The sequence below is a fragment of the Sminthopsis crassicaudata genome, chromosome 4 (assembly GCF_048593235.1).
Source record: "Sminthopsis crassicaudata isolate SCR6 chromosome 4, ASM4859323v1, whole genome shotgun sequence".
Taxonomy (NCBI): Eukaryota; Metazoa; Chordata; class Mammalia; order Dasyuromorphia; family Dasyuridae; genus Sminthopsis; species Sminthopsis crassicaudata.
In genome coordinates, this window is record NC_133620.1 from 90,564,560 (window position 1) to 90,586,478 (window position 21,919).

The window sequence follows — 21,919 nt, forward strand, 5'->3', positions numbered from 1 at the left end:
TCCAGTGAACCTTAGAACTTTCTAAGGCTAATGTTAAAGATCAGATACCAACCTGCATTAGCAGAGGGAATTTCTTCAAGATCTCACAATATCAATTAAATTACATTAACATATTCTAACTTTTATAATAAATATTCTTACTGTTTTAAAACCAGATTTTATTAAACCAGTTATCAGCAATTTCACTGGTATCATGAAATCTCAGTGAATAGTTGTAACAGTTTTTTTTTTTCTAGCAGCATAGAAATTCAGAATTCTTTGAACACTTGTAAAAGCAAATGAAAGTACTTTTTTAATGAATAGTCTAAGAAATATGTGTTCCTTAGCACTTTGCTCTCCTTTATTTCAATCTAACACCATTACTATAACAGGAAAAAGGAGTGAAATTTCTTAGTATGTAAATGGTAAAAGAACATAAGTCAACAGTTTTCAAAGGAAGACTATAAGCCATTATCAAATATAAAACCAATGTTTCAAATAACTATTGGTTAAAGGCTAATTAAAACAACTGTGATTTTTCTATTTCATAACCATCAGATAAGCAAAGATGAAAAATGAATAAAATAAAAATTGCTGGAGGGACTATGAGAAAACAAGCATAACTATTGGATGAGCTATGAATTGGTCTGGAGAGTAATTAACAATTATACCACCAAACACTCCAATTTTTGCATCCTATGTGGCCTATATCTCTTTAAAGGTTAAATAATGATGCTGACTATATTCGCTACAAATTCACATTAGAGAAAGGTATTAACTCAATGCAGTGAAAATTCATATGGCCAAATCTTTATAACAGTTTTTTTGTAGTGGCAAAGTATTAAAAATTAAGGGGTTAGCTCTAAGTTGTGAAAAATAAAAAAATTATACCATATAAATGTAATAAAATATTATTAAAAAGAAAATTATGAGAAAATTCATTTCAGTGAAACCAGAAAATCTTACTTGAATTGATGTTTTTAAAGTGAATACTACTAGAAAAACAATTTATACAGTAGCATCATAAAGAAAATCAATTCCAATGAACTGATAATGAAATGTTATCTACCACCTGAAAAATGGTAGATTCATGATGGAGTATAAAAATCATATTGAGACATAGACAAATGTCTACCTTTTTTCTTATAAGTATATTTATTACAAGGTTTTATTTTCCTTCTTTTAGAAATTTTAATGAAGAAGGGAAGAAGTATGCCAATAAAGTTGCCAAATAAATCCAGAAGAGAGAATACAGGGAAAGAAGGGAGGAGATGAAAACAAATAAGCAGGATAAATTTCAAAGTGGCATAGTGAATTTGTGATAGATTTAAATGATTTCCACTATAGTACCACAGCTTTTTCTTAAAAATCTTTATTCTTCCTATTCTTAAAAGAAAAATTAAACTCAATGTAATATAAAGTTGCATTTTGGTTTTCTATTTCCTGTTCTACTTGTATATGGAAATGCTAATTGTATTTGCTCTTTAAGTTCAAACACAAAGCAAAATGTAAAATCAAAAGAATATGCTGCCTTCCATTTTTCAAATTCTTACCAATCCTTGACCCTGAAACATTTTTCCCATCATCTTTGCTTTGCTTCTTGTATTACAGTACATTATTGGACAACTATAACCATGCTAGAGAAAGGTATTAACTCAATGTAATGAAAAGAGCCGTCTACAAGTAGAAAAGACTGCCTCTGTAGGTATTGGGTTCTAGACATCATCTAGAAAAAGTCATATAACTATGTATTGTGATATTGTTGTAAAATTCTAATTCCAATAAACTTTGGATTAAGTGACATCTGATACATGATTCTATAATTCTTTATGTCTTTTTTTCATGGTTCACCCTCAACATTGCATGAATCTTAAGTAGTCCTGTTATTTCCTCTTTTATATAAATTTTTCTCAAATATAGACAGAAACATAATGAATATAGATTTAAAATATAGATATGGCTATTAAGGAACTACTCCATAATTAATTTTAGCTATAACATCAGTTCTATAAGATCACTATTTAATTTTCACTTGCTTGACACTTGATAACACTTCTCTGAGAAATTCCAAATCTTTTCATTTTTCTTCATACCTTCTACACCAGCTTTCTTTTCCATCACCTTCCTTAATGAAATATTACATTTTTTGTACTTCACTTCTGAAAATCCTCCTTATCTGAATGTATTCTCTTTTTTTTTAACACCCCACCTCTTCATTTATTTGGAGCACTTTTCATTGGTTTTATCCCTAGATTTTTCTTTCTTTTTTTTTAAATTTTTACAAAAATTTTATGCATAGGTAATTTTCCAGCATTGACAATTGCAAAACCTTTTGCTTCAACTTTTCCCCTCTTTCCTCCCACCCCTTCCCACAGATGGCAGGTTGATCAATACATGTTAAATATGTCATAGTATAAGTTAAATACACTATGTATACATGTCCAAACAGTTATTTTGCTGGAATGTACTCTCTTCTTATCAGATTCAGGGAAAATGACTGTTCTGTTCTTTGCCAAAACCTTTATTTCTTTCTCCAATCATACTTTATTTCATGTCTTACAGTCATTTTCTCCTTTTGTTACTAATATCTCCCTAAATATTCATTTTTTGCACAGACCATAAATATTTCCAATTTCTGCCTCCTTTATTGAAAAACAAATAAAACAAAAACCTTCAGTTGATCCTGCTATTACACTATATTTTATTTCATGTCTGTTTTCTGCATGAGTAAACAATTTAAACTGTCTTCTATGATTTGAAGTCCTTGTTGTGGCTTGTTTGCAATCAAGTCTTTTGTTGAAGGCATGCAGTAAGATAACATCAAGGAAACCAGGATCATTCAGGTTCCCGGAGTTACTTTGACCTATTTTTACCTCTCTATTTTGGCTGAAAAGATGGGGAAGGGAGCTTTTTCTGGGGGGATAAGTCCAATTAGGTCTTAGGGGCAGCTTTGCCCTATCAGAGCAGTAATATTTCACTGTTTTTTCATTTAAACACCAACGTTTTTTTAGTAATTTCTCAAATAATGGAGAAGTACTATATAAATGTCTAGCTCTTTCCTACAAAAAATAAAAATAAAAAATTATTATGCTTGGAACCTCTTTGACTTCCTTGTAATAAGAACTCTTTTACTAGTTGTAAGATCTTTAGTTAAAGGTTTTTGATTTACAATCTTTGAAACCAAATTTTAAAATAATTTTCAGAATGCTTTTTCTATTGCTCTATCCACCGAGTGTTATTCTGCTCATATTTGTAAAACCTAAATATTAAACTATATTTATTTTAATCTGTCAATCTACTAAATAAGATATTATATTTCAGTCTTTTTATTGTTTATATTTATACAAATGTCTTGAAGGAATTTTGGTTAATATATGGCTATAAATAGTTTTGATATGTTTAGAATTCATATTTTAAGTTTAGACCACCACCTATCTATTAAATAACTATTCCCCTAACAGTTTCAAAAGTATAGATCTGTAAAAAGCAAAAGAAATTCTTCATATGAAGTATGAATTTAATTTATTTTCTACTCTTGCTGTCACAGATACATTCTGCCTATAGGTTTCAGAGTTTAAGGTTTCTAGAGTATTGAGATGAAATCAATATTGCTCAGCACTTCCAGCAATTGTCCAAGAACTTCATGCATCAGTGTTCTAGTATTAACATCAGGTTCTATCTACAAAAGCCAATTTTACTTCCAGCTACTTGCTTCACCATTTTTATTCCTCTTCACTGCAAATTAGGCTAATTTATTTCAAATTTGGTGGTGCTTCCTACTCCAATCAAAAAAAAAATTTGACAATTTTAATGAAGATTCATTCATATGTTTTTTTTCCTTAAAATGTGCTTATGTGTGGCCCTCTCCAACAATGAGATGAACCAAATCAGTCCCAATAGATCAGTAATGAACTGAACCAGTTACACTCAGCGAAAGAACTCTCAGAGATAACTATGAAGCACTACATAGAATTTCCAATCCCTCTAATTTTGTCTGCCTGAATTTTAGATTTCCTTCACAGGCTAAATGTACACTATTTCAAGGTCTGATTCTTTTTGTTCAGCAAAACAACTGTTTGGTCATGTATACATATATTACATTTAATTTATACTCTAACATATTTAACATGTATTGGTCAACCTGACATCTGGGCAGGGGGGGGAGGGGAAAAATTGGAACAAAAGGTTTGGCAATTGTCAATGTTGTAAAATTACCCATGCAAATATCTGGTAAATAAAAACTATTAGATATGAAAAATGTGCTTATGATATTTAAAAATAAAGAAACATCTAATAATATATGGCCATTCCATACTGTCCTTTCCGGCCAGATGTATATTGGTAAAAAAAAAAAATTATTTTGGTTCACTCTTATAAACCTTTTTTTTTTTTTTCTGAACAAAAGATATTGCCAATTTTTTGCAATCTACTAGGAAATGGGATTCTTACATAAAAGACTGCTAAGCTATTTACTACTCTAATAAATGTACAGCATTCCCTTCAAAAAGAGCTTAATGGCTATGTTTTATGTTTCCTAAATTGATACATTGTCTACTATAAGCACTTTCGCCCATTTTCTCTTGTTACTCATGTTACTCTTCCATTTAGATTCCCCATTTATTAAGCAATTCATTATCTATTAATTTAATCCTTACTAATCTCTAATGTCACTTTTAAAAGGACTTAAGATGATTATTTTAAGCAGGAAAACATGAATGATAGCTATTTTAAATCTTTATCATTTCAGTTGTATTTCTGTAAGATTTTTTTTAAGATGGAGAAAAGGAATAGCATTCCTCTTCAGGCTATGCTTCCGACTTTTTCTGTACCATGTAATAGAAATCTCTTTATTTGCAAAGTTTACTATAGGCCAACATTTCACACATAGAAAATACTTTCTGCCTCTATAGCTTCTTCCTTTGATTGACTGGTTGCTCTTTATTTAATCTCCATTTTAAGGAGAACAAAGAAATTGCAATGTCTTCTTCCCCATACAGGTTACCTCCTGGTTCTTTGAACTTTCTCTACCATATTCCTTCACAAGTAACCCCATTCCCCAAATGTCTCTGCTTTATTTCCTGCTTCTAGGAATTATCTTCCCACATTAGAAAAAAAAAAAAAAAAAAGCTCTTCAGAACCAGAAGATCACTTTACACTTCAACAACAATACTATATGAAGATGTATTCTTATGGAAGTGGATATCTTCAACATAAAGAAGATCCAACTCACTTCCAGCTGATCAATGATGGACAGAAACAACTACACCCAGAGAAGGAACACTGGGAATTGAATGTAAAATATTAGCACTACTGTCTATCTACCCAGGTTACTTATACCTTCAGAATCCAATACTTAACGTGCAACAAGAAAATTGGATTTACACACATATATTATATCTAGGTTATACTGTAACACATGTAAAATGTATGAGATTGCCTGTCATCTAGGGGAGGGAGTACAGGGAGGGGAAAATCTGGAAAAATGAATACAAGGGATAATATTATAAAAAAAATTACTCATGCATATAGACTGTCAAAAATGTATAATTATAAAATTAATAAAATAAAAAAGAAAGAAAGAAAAGCTCTTAAAAGAAAGAGACTTTCTTTCTATTTGTATTTAAATTCCCACAAATTTGCATAGCACATAACAGCTTAATAAATGCTTATCAATTTGAATTGTTAATTCAAATTTCATTAATATTGACAGAAAAATTTGATAATGTTAACAGAAAAACTTTAATTAGATGGATTATCAGTAATAATCAGATACTTTCTGTATCTATCTCTACTTAGCCACAAGAATCTTGGCCAATCACTAAACAATATGCTTCAGTACTTCATAAATGCCATACTATAAAGTTATTCTCAACTTGATTTCTATAATTTATTAAAAAAAAAGTATGATCAGGCTTAAACTTTTGATGAAGTAGGTGCTCATTGGTAATATTAACAAAAAATGGCTTGAGTTTACTTGAAAAAAGAAGTAAAATTTATTACCTCTAGATCATCCTTTTACCCAAAAATAATGAGAATGTAGAAAGTATCTGGATTTAAAAAAAATCAATACTGTGCATGTAATTCATTATCTGAGAGTATATAAGGCAGAGGAGAATTTTAAAATAAAAATGATCAAAAGGAGAAAACATAACAATGTAGCATGCATGATACAAATACTGAGAAAAGTAGATTTTGTTTTCAAAATACAAAAAAAATTAATGTAATGAATTTATAAAAGTTTTTGCCTAGCACCAAAATTGTAGCCCATATATAATTTAATTCAGAGATCAAAATATACAATAAAATGTTTAAAATTATATCACAAATTATATTATAATGATGGTATTTTGTATTTTATGCATTTTTAATTCAACACATAATGTACTATTTAAGTCATTTCACTTCCCTTTCCTCTTCATATGTGTGCTGCAGAGAAGTGTTTTTCTTTTCATTTTTTGAGATATTGGTTGAAGAAACTAAGAATGTTTAGTATGGACAAATTTATACTTTGAAAGAATATGATGATTCTTCCCAAGTATTTGTACATAGGCTGTTTATGGCAAGAAGGATGTGAGTGTGCTTAATATATACATATATAATATATATAATGTATTCATATGTGTATATATGAATATATACATATATGTATATACATATGTATGTATCTATGTAAATGTGCATATACATATATAATAGTATAAGTGTTCATATATATGTATATGTGAATATACATGTGTATATTATGCGTTTTTACTTCTACCTGGATGGTGCACCAAGGAATATTGATTACTAGTTGCAAAAAGATATATTTAATTTGAAACAAGAAGAAATTCTCTAATAATTAGAGCTACAGTCCTGGGATTTTCTTCTTCATTAGAAACCTTCAGGCAAAAGTTGGTCCACTAATAGGTATTACAGGATGGCAAATCTAGGGTTAGAAGAGTCACCATAGTCCATGAACTCCACTTCACTTATTTTACAAGTTGAGAAAGTAAAGCCCAGATTGATTAAGGAACTTAAACAAGATACAAAAGTAGTTATTATGAAAAATATATTTCAACTCAATTCTTTCAAATCTAGAGTTCATGCTCTTTCTATTATTCCACACTGCCCATTGCTGTGGAAAAATTTTTATGCAAATAAAGCAGTAGACAACTTCAAGCAACCTTTCCCATTTGAAAATGATTTAACTACTAGAAGATGCTGCTAGCCATCTCTCTGACTCTCTTCCCTAATGAAAGTTAGTGGTTAGTTTTCACATACTCATACTCACTTTAGTTTTGCATCCAATACTTTCAGGTTTTTTTAGGGGAAAGCCAAGTTCTCTTTGCTCCCAAAGACCAGGTAGTATCTATCCCCAAGTTATGACACTTCCCTTTGTGATAATATTTATCTTCCTAGCCTACAGATATGTGATGTGTGTGAATTTATTTAATTAGTATCTTTTCTCAGCTTCTACTTATTTGGCATCTCTGCCTTATTTTCTTCTCTGCATTTCACTGGACACAAATTATACTTGTATGTCATAAAAGGATCAATCACATAAGCATGCCTTATCTATCTATCTATCTATCTATCTATCTATCTAATCTATCTATCTATCTATCTATCTATCTATCTATCTATCTATCTATCTATCGGATTTCACATTACCTTGGAAGGTAAAAGAAGAAAACCAAATATCTTAAAATAATCTCAAGAGATAACATCTATATTTTTCCCAGACTCAGGAAGCCTTTTATTGGCCTAAAGTGACATTAGCAAGGGATTCTGAGGAAAAATATAATTAATACTTCCATCATTCTACTTCTCATTCCCCAGTCTTCCCTACTTTCCTAGCAGTTGCCTTTTTACTATAGATATATCTTTTTTGCTGCCCTTTCTTCTAATTAGTGAGTACCTGGTCAATACCACAGTTTTATCAAGCACCCAGTCTATGTTCACTCCTTTTCCATTATTTACTCTGAAGATTAAAAAAAAAAATCACCAGTACATTTTTGTGTCCTCCTCATTTCCCCTGCTCAATTTCTAACTCCTTCTCCTTTATGCATGGTCCCTTCCCACATTGGAATGCAAACACTATGGTGGTTGGGACTGTCTTCTTCGCTTGTACTTCTATCACCCACATTTAGTGCAGTGTTTGACATAATATTTGACAAATGTTCTATCCATCTATTTATCTGTTGTTTAAATTAAGTGAACCAAATTTCTCCACGCAAGTTTTTTTTATTATTATAATAATTATCATTGTGATTATTTCAATAGCAAAGACATAAAGGAGTTCTTTCAATAATTTGAAACATACTCCAAATTTCATTTTTAAAAAATGCACAGTGAAATAATTATGCATTTGCTCTTTAAATTTCAATCTATTTTTTAATGAATTATGTAAATAGATGAAGAATTCTAAAGCACAAAAACTAAATGAAGACAAATTTAGTATACTGTCAGAAAGCTACACTAACATTTTCCACTCTAAGGTTCCATATATGGCTATCCAGCATTGTATTTTTCTGTTCAATCTTATTTTCTTGGCATATGTAAGTGTGTCTTAACACAATTATAAAAAGAAAAAGCCACATACTTCATGTTTCCTTTCATTTTCTTTGTTCCCCTGGCTTCTTTATAGGAGCAATAAGGCATGCTGCAGAGAGTTTTAGTGCAATTCCAAAATGAATATATTATCATAGGAAAAGACAAGACAAAAAAGCTATGAGAATAAATATTCTAACTGAAGCTATGATTCTGGTAACAACTACACACAATATAGTTTGCTTGTGGGTTTGCAAGCAACAGACATTGCTGGGGAATTTTCTTTTTTTGTGAAATAGCAGATTTAAAGAACATATATTGGTATATTTAATGCCTTTTTAAAGCAGAAATAATTTTCTATGTAGAGTATGGTATGTATTTCGACTTTGTTTTTGCTTCTATTAAATGTTAAATTTTAAAAATTGCTTCCATTTGTCATGATCAATATTAAGGCCTTGATAAATTTCATATTTGTTCTTGTATCTGAATTTTGCTTTTCAGTATCACTCCATTAATGCCTTTCAAACATTCATTGGATAAAATAATGTTGGTAACTGAAACATAGCTTTCAAAATAATCTAAGATTCAAGGTGATTTTTGTAAATAGAATAGAACAAATTATATTCTATTTATTTTATGCCAGCAGCATTGTTTTCCTGTAGAAGTAGTATTGGTGGAATCAAGGTACTCTGTAGAAAAAATAGTGGTTTTTTTTAAATTATTATTATTAAGTTGTATCAAAGCTGTGTTTCTTCTCGAGTGTCAGCTCCAGTGGTATTACAGATGCTACTTTTTCGGCTGGGTGCAGTATTCGGAAGGTATGCCAAAGGATCTGGTCGAATTAAATACCTAGTAAAAGAATACATATTACTATACTTAGGATAGTGAAATGCAATTATATCACAATTGTTTTACATAACCTCTCTAGAGTTTCATTTCAAACATGATATTAATTTAATTTCTGGAATGTCCAAACTATCTACATCTAAGAGACTGCAGCAAAAGTAAATATAAAGGAAAGATTTACTGTATAAATGGCTCAATGAATGACAAGGATAATATCATCAGCTCTCCACAACTGACAAAATTCTACCTATGAAGAATGAGAAATCAATCATGCAAGGGAAAGTTGATTATAGAATTTGGGAAATTGTTATATTTATAATTTCTATCAAAGCTTCCTGGGTTCTAGAGCTTCTCTAGCCAATAATTACCTTTGTGACCCTAAGAAATATTTTTTTTTTAAGTTTCAGTTTCTTAATCTATTAAAAAAAGCGAAAGAATGGATTATCTCAAAACTCAAATTTTTACAATTCCATGAACTGATCCACATAATTGTAGCAATCACTCTAATTATTAGTTGAGCTGATCACATTCAGGTTATGATCACTGTCAAGAAATTCAAAGGAACTAAACTTATGTAGTATAAAATAATAATAGTTCAGGTTTATGCATTGTATATTATGTATCACAATGTGTTTTGTATAATGTTATATTTTGACTATCACAATAGTAAGTGTTGCACAGCTGTTTTTATCCAAATCATATATAAATGAGGAAATTGATGTTCAGAGATGGCCAGTAACTTTATTCATTAAATGTCTCAAGTAGAATTGGAAATATGGTTTTTCTGACATGAAAATCAGTGAGCTCTTCATTAAACTATTCTGTCTCTCACAAAACATATTCTACCAAGAAACAAGTAGGAACTTTTTCATTCACCAATAATTATTCACACATGCTAAAATTATCATTAAATAAATATTCTCTTTTCACTGTATACTATAAGCAATGATCAGAAGACTTTTATTTTTATGAATATTATGTGGAGGAAATAAATGCTAGGTGACAACTAGAGTATAACACAAATAGGTTCACTCATTCATTTCTGATAGAATTGCAAGCTTCCAGAATATTTTCTGTAGATAAATCTGAAAATATGTAATAAAATTCACAAATATAATCATACACTTTATAATCTTCCATTTCTGCAAATATAATTGAAAAAAGAATAATCAATTATTTTAACAGATATGTATTAATTTCTTTAAAAATTTCAGAGCAATATCATACTTTTTAAAAGTTGGAAACAACTTTAAATGTAGAATGGTGAAAAAAGGAAATTGCAGTATGTTCATATAACAGAATATTATAATGATATTTTTAAAAGATAACAAATAGGGGGAAATCTGGAAAGAGTTCTGTGAAAGAATACAGAGATAAAAGAAGAGTTAAAAGAATGATGTACACATATTTTGTCAATGATTGGTATAAGATGAAAGGTGAATGAAAAGGTACAAACAATCCCCATTTATTTTTAAAATAAGTGGAATGAATAATTACTATGGAAGCTTAGTTGATTCTATTAACAACCAATAGATAGCTTGAAATGAAATGCAAACTATTTGATTATTATTGTTATTTTAAATGGCAACAGACATTTTCTCTGCCCCAGGAAAAAAGATGAAGTAGGAAGGAGCAGAATAAGCCAAATTTTGTTTGGGGCCATAAGACCCAAAAACCAAATGATGCATTTATTTTTTAATATATCATGTCATTATTTAAACAAACACAATAAAAATCACTTCATATCTAAGAAGATGAGTTCAAAGTTGAGATAAGGGAGTAATCCCTGAGTAGTAGACAATACAGCATTTTAAAAAGACCTCAGGATTAGGGTTAAAGTAAGAACTTCAGTCTGCTAGGTGGCACAGTGGCTGAAATGCTTAGCCTGAAGTCAAGAAGACCCATTTTCATAAGTTCATCCATCCAGTTCAAACTGGATAATTACTAGTTGTGTGACCCTGGGCAAGTTACTTAATCTTGTTTTCTTCAGTTTCTCATCTGTAAAATGAGCTGGGCAAGGAAAAGACAAACCATTCCTGTATCTTTGCCAAGAAAAATGCAAATGGGGTAATGAAGAGTGAAACTAAACTGAAAAAGACTCCAACAACATTATCTTAGTTTGATAGTGTCTATGATCTTATGCTAAGATTATCTTTAGTGTTCCTTCTATTTTATACTTTAAGTAGGAAAAGGGAGGGAGTAAGGATTTACATAGCAACTACTATATGATAAGCATTATGCTAACCATTTTGTTTTGTTTCTTTCCTTATTGTTATTATTGTTGGTGGTGGTGGTGGTATTGATGTTACAATATCCCATTTGTTCTTCAAAATAGCCCTATAAGGTAGGTACTTTTATTATTCCTGTTTTGACATTGACAGTCGAAGTAACTGAGGCAGAGAGAAGCAAAATAACTTCCTCATGGTCAGACAATAAGCATTTGAGGCTATTTGAACCTCAGGCCCATCTTTAATAGTAAGTCAGTTAGTCAATTATTTATTATTTATTAAGTTCTTACTGTGTGCCAGGCAATTACTATGAGTAGTTTGAGGAAAACTTCAGTGATAAGAGTGTGAAAGAAATGCTTAAGGAAAATGGGAAAGGGGTGAAAGACTTGAATAGAGGGTTCATGTGCAGTTATAAATTGAAAAAGAAAAAACAGAAAAAAAGCTATTGTAAGCACCATACAGAAAAAGGGAGCATGGAGTGACTAGAAATGGGTGTTTTAGGAAAATTACATTGACAGTTATAAAACTTTCCTTATGCTCTTAATCCTATAGAAATTGGCATTCTATTACTTCATTTTAATTTTAGTAGATTAAAAAATGAAGACAGAATTTAAAAACATATAGTATAAAAACAGTGAACTTTAAAAAATTAATTTATAGTATGTTTCTTAATACAAAAAATCAGCAGAAATTATTCTAGCAACCACAGCATTATAGTTTTATTAAATTTAAAAAGCATATGTTAATTCAGATCTCATTATAGAATTTTATAAGTAATATACAATGCTTCATGGTTTTAACAATTTTGTCAATCAATGAGGAAAACAAATAGTGCACATCCAATAATACTATATATATATATATATATATATATATATATATATATATATATATATATATATATATATATATATATATATATATATATATATATATATATATATATATGCTGTGAACATGTATTTCAGAAAGAATAAAAAATTAATAATTTTCAACAAAACTTATAAAAGTGAAAGATAGATTACTCAGTAAATAGATAATTATCTTTTCCACATTGCAGGGGTTAGGAGCATTTCTCTAAGATCTGTGAAATGCATATAAGATTTTTCCCTCTGCTTTAGTCCAGAGAAAAAGTCAGAATTTTTTTTTCTTTTTATTTCATGGGATATTTATATTAACTTATTTTAAGATTTGGCTTATATTTTATGTATTTGGAATTTGTAAAATTTTGGGATCATCTTTTTGCCTTCATATTTGTCTATACATTTCACAAAACTCCACCAAAATTCCATTTAAATTTTTATTCTGACTCCCAATATATGGAAATCACAATGGGGAAAGTTGTGATATGAAATGGATTACTATTCTATAAATAGTAGTTTACTCATCAGAATTTCCCATTACTAATGAAATCAAGGCAATTCTTCCCAGAAAGAAGATGGGACAACAAAGAAAAGCAGAGCAAAACATCATGAAGATTTTGATTTAGGTAAATGGGAGACATTGTTAGAAATATTTATGCCATCAACTTACACAACATCATTAACCTCCAGTCTTGTATCAGGAGAAGGATTGATCAAGATGTATGAAAGTGTGCCTTGACGATCATTCATTTCATCTGCAAAATATATATACATATATAAAGACCAAATTAGATTATTTACAAGGTGCAGAAAGGATTGTTTTTGATTAATCAACCATAGAAAATTCTAGTAAGTTCTGCTTTCAACAGAGTTTAGTGGATCTTTTATTTTTATATTTTTAAATGATCAAAATTGGAAATGTTTTTCATACAGTTATAAGGATAAATTTCATATCTTTTAGGAAAGTAACAAAAGGCAACCTTCCTATGACCATATGTGAAATGTCATTAATATTTCTAATTATATCCTCTACCATCATCTACTTGTACAAAGCATTTATTTGCATTAGAATTCAGAAAGCACATAAGGAAAATGACTTAGGAAATGGAATTGAAGAAAGTTAACCTAGCTGTACAGACCTCAAACCATACACCAAAAGAATTAATCATCAAAAATAATTTGGTTATTTAAAAATAGAGAGGGTGACCAGTGGAACAGATGAGATAGATAATATACAAAAGCAAATGAGCACTATAGTTCATAGTTTTTGATAAATTCAAAGATCCTAGATATTAGGGCAGCAACTCAGATTTGACAGATATTTTGAGGAAAACTAAAAAGCAGACTAAATTGGCATAGATCAGTATTACACAATATTTACTAAGACAAGACCCATATGATTTCAGGATATATTAAAATGGTGACATCATAAGTTAGAGAAGCAAGGAAGAAACTATCTGACAAATCTATGAGTAAAGGAATGATTCATCAAAACTGAAGATGAAAAGAGGAAGAAAACAAAGTAAAAAAGACCATTTTGTTATATAAAATATTAACATTTATTAAAAATTGCATAAGGAAAAATTTTGAAAAATTTAAAAATGCACACAAATAAAAACAAGTCAGCTAAAATTAGAGAAGCAGTATATTAGAGCAAAATCCATGCAACAAGTTATTCTGAAATGTCTTATTTCTGAGATATACATTGAACTGACTCAAATTTATAAGAATAATACCCATTCCTTACTTGATAAATTGTCAAAAAAAATATGAATAGGCAGTTTTCAGAGGAAGTAATATAAATTATAAGAAGCTATATTTAATGTATATTTAAATATATATGCTATATGTATATATGTACAAGTTATATTATACATATATACACACACACATATATATACATATACATATATATATATATATATATATATATATATATATATATCTTTAAATTACCAGTGACCAAATAAATATAAATTAAAACACCAAAGTTCTACCGTATACCCAGTTAATTATCAGAGTTTATAAAAAAAAAAAATAAATTAAAAAAAATGTTAGAAGGGATGTGAGGAAACAAGTATGTTGATAGACTCTTAATACACATGTTAACCACATCAGATATTATGGTAGATAATTTTGTTTTTGATAAATACTTTTTTGCATATATTGAAATAATTACATGATTTCTGTTAGTTTGATTATCGATACAATCAATTTTTCTAATAGTTTTTACTAATCCTGAATCAATCTTGCATTCCTGATTAAATCCTACTTGGTTATAGTATATTATGTGGATGATAAAATAACTTGGTGTAATCTCTTTACTGATATTTGATCTGTGATTTTTGCATTAATATTCATTAGGAAAATTGGTCTATAATTACTTTCTCTGTTTTGACTCTACCTAGTTTAGGTATCAGCAACATATCTGAGTCACAAAAGGAATTTGTTAGGACTCCTTCTTTCCATATTTTTTCAAATAGTTTTCATAGTATTGGAATTAATTGTTCTTTAAATGTTTGGTAGAATTCATTTGCAAATCCATCTGGCCCTAGAAATTTTTCTTAGGGTGTTGATTAATAGTTCAATTTCCTTTTTCTAAAATGAGACTATTTAAGTAATTTATTTCCTCCTCTGCTAATCTGGGCAATCTGTATTTTTGTAATTTTTCATCCATTTCACTTAGATTATCAGATTTATTGGCACACAGTTGAACAAAATAGCTACTAATTATTGCTCTACAATTCTCTTCATTTCTCAGTTCAGCCATTTCATTTTTGATACTAACAATTTGATTTTCTTCTTTATTTTTTCTAATTATGTTAACTAAAGTTTTACCTATTTTATTTTTTTTCATAAAAGCAATTTTTCCTTTTATTAGTTCAATAGTTTTCTTTCTATTTTATTAATCTCCCCTATTGTTTTCAGAATTTCAAATTTGGTATTTAATTGGAGGGTTTTAATTTGTCCTTTTTCTAAATTTTTTTAGTTGCATGCGCATCTTATTTCTTTATTTTTTTTTCAAATAAGCATCAAGAAATACAAAATTTCCCCTATGAACTACTTTGGCTGCATCCCATAAATTTTGATGTGCTATTTAATAATTGTAATTCTCTTGGATGAATTAGTTATTGTTTTTATGACATGTCCTTTCACCCACTCGTCCTTTAGGATTAGATTATTTAGTTTCTAATTCATTTTTGGTTCATTTTACCCTGCCCCTTTATTACAGGTAATTTTTATTGCAACATTACTTGAACAAGATGTATTTACTATTTCTCCCTTTCTGCATTGGATTTTCTGGATTCTGTCCTAATACATGATCAACTTTTGTGTAGGTTTCATGTATCACTGAGAAAAAAGTATGTTGCTTTGTTTCCACATTCAGTTTTCTCCAAAGTTCCATCATACCTAACATTTCTAAAATGCTATTTACCTCCTAAATTTCCTTCTTGTTTATTTTCTGGTTTGATTTATCTAGTTCTTATAGAGCAAGGTAGAGATTCCCACTACTATAGTTTGATTGTCTATTTCTTCTTGTAGCTCCCTTAACTTCTCTAAAAACTGGCATATTATACCACTTAGTACATATATGTTAGTATTGATATTATTTCATTATCTATGGGACTCTTTAGCATAATGCAATTTCCTTCCTTATCTCCTTTAATTGAACCTATTTTTGCTTTTGCTTCACCTCATATTAGAATCCTTATCCCTGATTTCTTTTTTTTTTACTTCAGCTGAAGCATAATAGATTCTGCTCCAGTCTTATCACTCTGTCTTACATGCGTTTCTTGTAAACAACATATTATAGGATTTTGGCTTTTAATCAGTCTGCTATCTGCTTCTGTTTTATGGGAGTTTATTCCATTCACATACACAGTTAAAATTACTTACTCTTGTTGTCCCCAAATTATATTTTCCCTTTCCTTTCCCCTTTTCCTTTCTCATTAGTGTTTTGCCTCTACCTGTTCCATCAATCTGCCTCTCCCTCTTTCTTATCTCTTTCCCCTTCTATTTCTGTTCTCTCTTCTATTAGTCTCCCCCTTTTCTTTCCTCTTTCCTAACCTACTTGCTCATAAAGTGAAACAAATTTCTCTATCAAACTAAATATTTCTGATAGTCTATCTTTGAACCAAATCTGAAGAAATTAGGATTTAAACAATGAACATCCCCCTCCTTTCTTTCCCTGAAATATAATGGCTCTTTTTTGCCACTTCATTTAATGTAATTTACACCATTTCAGATTCCCTTTCCCCTTCCTCTTCTTCCAGAAGAATTATTTTTCTATTCCCGTTTTCTTTTTTTATATCATTACAGTAAAGTCAAAGTATACCAGTATTCTCTAAGTATACCCATAACAGAGAAATAGTTCTCAATAGCTAAACATATCATCTTCCCATATAGGAATGTAGACATTTTAACCCTTAAAAACAGTTTTTTTTCTTTTGTTTTAACTTTTTTATGTTTCTCTTTGAGTTCTGTATTTGAAGATCATATTTTCTGTTCAGCTCGAATCTTTTCATCAAAAATAAATGAAAATCTCCTATTTTGTTGAATGTCTATCTTTTTTTTTTCTGAAACAAAATGTTTAATTTTGCTGAAATAGTAGCTTATTAGCTACAATCCAAGCTCTTTTGCCCTGTGGAATATTATAACCTATTCCCTTTGAGCCTTTAAAGTGAAAGCTGCTGGGTCCTAAGTAAGGCTGATTATGGCTCTTCAATACTTGAATTGTTTCTTTCTGGTTGTTTAAACTATTTTCTCTTTGATCTGATGATTCTGAAGTTTAGCTATGGTATTATTTGGAGTTTTCATTTTGGCGTCTCTTTCAGGAGATGATTGGCGGAGTCATTCAATACCCATTTTACTCTTTGATTCTAGGCTATCAGGGTAGTTTTCCTCAATTATTTCTTTAAAGATGTTGTCTAAGCTCCTTTTTTCATCATGGTTTTCAGGTTAGTCAATAAATCTTAAATTGTCTTTCCTGTATCTATTTTCCAGGTAAGTGTTTTTTTTTTTTTTCTTTTTTTTTCCCTCTGATGAGGTATTTTACATTTTCTTCTATGTTTTCTTCTTTTTGGTTTTGTTTGACAGATACTTGTTGATTATTGAGTCGTTCACACTACTTGTTCAATTCCAATGTTTAGTGAATTTTTTTTTCAATTAGCTTTTTAAATCTTCTTTTGCATTTGTCCAATTGAACTTTTAAATGAATTGTTTTGTTCACTGGACTTTTCTCCCATTTCACAAATTTTGTTTTTTAAGGAGTTGTTTCCTTTTTTTCCAATTCTCCAAAATTATTTTTAAGGAAAGTTTTTTTTCAGATTTTCTTTTTCCTTATTTGTAAAAGGTTGAGATTCACTCCTAGGGTAAAGGGGAGATTGTCCAAAGACTTCTCTACAAGCAACAGAGGTTTTATGCATCCCAGGGGCTAGAGCTGCCAGCTTCCTTTTCCCGTTGGTTGGGTGCAGCCAATTCATGCTTGTTATGCTAGGGTTCATGGGTATCTCCCTTCTGTAGTTGTGTTGGAAGTCTTGTAGTAATCTGCTGATCTACTGGCTTCTGAACTAGAACAGAAGAGCCAACATTGCTGTATTGGCTAAAAGCCTCCCATTAGATTCTCTTTGCATGTGGAGGCTGCTTCATCCTGGGTATATCTGCACTGTGCTGTACCTGGTCTGAGCTGCAATCCTTCCTACTCTCTCACCCCCACTCCCTACTCTCTTCCAATTGAGATATGTCTTTCCTGAAGACCTTCCAAGATATTATCTGCTGAGAACTTGTTACACTCCAATTATTTGTGGTCTATGTCACTCTAAAACCTGCTCAGTGGCTTGATTTGATGAGGGAAGCGAGGAAGAACTCAGATAAAGACTTATCAATTTCCCACTATCTTGGCTAACTCTCACCATGAAAGATAATTTGAAACTATGCTCAAAAAGATATTTAACTGTGCATGCTTGTTAACTCAGAGATACCTTTACTAGTTTCTACACCAAAGAGATCAAAGAAGGAAGAAAAAAATCCATAATTACAAACTATTTAAAAGAGTTTTCTGTGACAATAAAAGAAACTGAGGGGGTACCTACAAGGATGGGAATGGATAACTACATTTTCATAAATAAATGTTAGAATACTATTGTGATTTTAGAAATGAAGGATATGGCTTCAAGAGATCTAATTAAAATGTATATAAACTGATACAAAGTGAAATGAGCAGAACCAGGAAAACAATGTATAAAATAATAATACTATTTTAAGTCAAATTTGAAAGTCTCAGGATCTCTGATACATAATTATCTGTCAAATAATTTCATAATTTCAAAGGCCTTATGAAGAAAAATGCTATCCAACTTCTAAGAGAGACATGATAGAATAACAGCACAGTTTGAAATGTTTTTTACTATATACAACAGTAAAATTTGTTTTATATACATATATATATATATATATATATATACATACACACACACACACACACACACACACACACACATATATATATATATATATATATATATATATATATATATATATATATATATATATATATGCAACAGGGGGATTTTATTTCTTGATTTCTAAATTTTCATGAGTGAGAAGAGACTTTTATTGTTATTAATATAATTATCAATTTTCCAGATGACATAAAACAATGAAGGAACTAATAGAATGAGTTGTAGCATCAGGATTCAAAAAGTTCTCAATAAATTTAAATGGTAGGCTAATATAACAAAGAGAAATTTCATAGGGATAAATGTATGGTTTTATTCCTGGATTCAAAAAATCAATTTAAGAAGAAGAAGCAAGAGTAATTTGGCTAGACATCAGTTTGCTTTAAAACATTCAGTATTTTTAGTGGACTCAAAATGCAAAATGAGTTAGCAGTATGATGTGATATTGGGGAGGGCTTTACATTATATTTTGAGAGCTAAAATCTTCCTGAAAAGATGACAATACTACTGTATTTTGCTCTGACCATTATTTTAAGTTATTGAAACCACATTTAAGAAGCATAATAATAAGCAAGAGGTCATCATTGGAATTTAGTGATTCCATTATATACAATTTCAAAATTGAAATTATATTCATTTTTAAAAAGCAGTTTCATAAAACTGAATTTCTTTTCTTTTTTTTATCCACATTTTAGATAGTTCGTAGGGTTTTTTGGGAGGGTGGGGCATGAGCTTTAAAGATAAAGATGGAAAACTGCCCAAGATTTTTCTTCATGGATTTAGCATCATCGTAATTGAACTATTTTTTTTTTCTTAATGAAGAAAATGGCATCATTCTTGAAGAGAAATCATTTCTGTTCTTTTTTCTCTAGATTATAATCATTCTCTGAGAGCAGGTTTCTTGGGGAGCTTCTGGAGGCAGCTATAGTTTTCAGTTCAGTTCAATAATCCCAAAAAGCAGCCAGGAGTTAAAGTCCAGATCCTTTGTCTTTCAAAGTCCTGAATCTTTTCCTGGGCCCGGTTAGCTTTCTTAGAGGCCTATCTCTTTGGTTCCCTGAGAGCTCTTGTCAGAATGTCTCCAACCAGCTTCAGCCTCCCATCCTCCCAATGTCTCCCAGCCAGCACAAGGGTAGACATGGGAATGAATCTGAATCTGCCTGCAAGAATGTGGGATTGTGGGTTTCCCAGAAGTCAATCCTAGTTATGAATCTCCTCCCAGAGAGTGGGCTTGTGGGTACTCCCTGGGCTTATGGGAGCTCCTTAAAAGTATGCTTTCATAAAGGTGTGAATCTCATGGAATTCTTGTAAGTACATTACTGAACTAGAGAATTGTTAAGTGCCATGCTAAATTAGATAATTATATCCATCCCAATGACTTAGCACTTTGCAAGAATCCTAACAAATTTCCACCTATATTCTTATTAACAATATGATAAAATGTTCATTTTGTATTTTTCAAATTTCCCCATACAAAAGATGTACTGATGTGTCAATTTTCTTAATTAAAGGATACATCAAAAACAAGGATAAAGATTTGATTTGGGAAAAGAGAGAATAAGTATTTATATAGTGTTTATTATACTCCAGGAATCATGCAAAATGACTTTCACAAATATTAAATACTTACAAATAAATTGTAAAAATAGTTATACATTTTCTTATTTGATCCTTACAATAACCCATATATATATATATGTGTGTGTGTGTGTGTGTGTGTGTGTGTGTGTGTGTGTGTGTGTGTGTGTGTATTATTATCACCAACCATTTTATAGTTGAGACAACTGAAGTAGAGGTAAAATGACTTTCTTAGGGTCACAAGGATAATTACATAGCACAGTAGATAGAATATAGGATCTCCAGTCAATAAGCCTCATCTTCCTGAGTTCAAATTTGGCCCCAGACACTTATTAGGTTAATAACTCTGAGCAATTTACTTAATCTTGTTTGCCTCAGTTTGCTTATCTTTAAAAGGAGCTGTAGAAGAAAATAGCATCTTTCCTAAGAAAATCCCAAATTGTGTCATGAAGAGTTAGATATAACTGAACAACAACTGAAAAAGGTCACAAAGCTTTTGTGTCATATTTGAATTCAGATCTTCTGGATTTCAGGCATAGTGCTCTACCTACAGCTTCTTAATATGAAGTCAACTCTTCAGATATCAGATTGGTTGTTTAATTAAAGTCCATTGAATGTAAGTGTAATGGTAGACTGAAAGCAATGGACAATTAGCTTCATTACTGAGTCCTATTTAATGCCAGACAGTTCCAGGAGTATGAGATTAAGGGAAAATCAATTTAAAAGTAATTTGAACTCTCAGGAGTACATGAATTCTTTCTTCTCCCTCTTTTTTCCTTTCTCTTTCTCTCTTTCTTTCTTTCATTTCCCCATCTTGCTCAGTTTGTCAGTGTAAGGATTACTCATAAGCTAACAAAAGTTAATGATTAATTGGGGATCTTTTGAGTTGCTCCAATTCCAAACAGGCCAGTTTGTCCTTCTTCAGGCAACCTGGTTTCTTCAATCCCTCCCCCCCATAATGATATAAAATAGAGACATCCAGTTAGGACACAGCAGCTAAAAACTCCAAAAATGAAGAAATTCTATCTCTGCCTATCATGTAGCTGGGATTTCAAGCTATATTTCCCTAATACATTCAAAGAACTTTCTAAGTTTTTATCTATTAAATTGTTCATACATTGAAATTTGTTTTACTAAATGGTATTCAACTTTGACAAAGAAATAGAAATTTGGTATATCAAAAGCATTTCATATAATTCATGGATGACTTTCCATAAATGCAAATGTTATTTTAAAAGGAACACTAATATTTATGTAATAAATATTAATATGTTCTAAAATCTAGGAACATATAACCTAATTGTGAATTTAAAATACTTTGAAACTTAATACAATATTTCTCTTACCTATGACGCTTAAATATATATTACCTAACTTAAGACAAATTCAATAAAGAAGCCATCTTTCTTACAGTAGTTAGTTTTGAGTCATTTTAATG

At 30.2% G+C, this 21,919-nt stretch overlaps 1 protein-coding gene across 7 annotated transcripts in view; it reads right to left on the reverse strand.

The window, feature by feature from the left end:
* Positions 1-7,555: 7,555 nt before the first annotated feature.
* KCNT2 (potassium sodium-activated channel subfamily T member 2) overlaps positions 7,556-21,919 on the reverse strand; it is a 588,661-nt gene continuing 574,297 nt past the window's right edge. For all 7 annotated transcript variants that reach the window (XM_074308658.1, XM_074308657.1, XM_074308655.1 and 4 more), the window contains 2 exons: positions 13,119-13,203; positions 7,556-9,360 (listed from right to left, as the gene is read on the reverse strand). In XM_074308658.1, the coding sequence (XP_074164759.1) occupies positions 9,249-9,360; positions 13,119-13,203 (197 nt within the window). In that variant the 3' untranslated portion in view covers positions 7,556-9,248. The remainder of the gene's footprint in view (positions 9,361-13,118; positions 13,204-21,919) is intronic.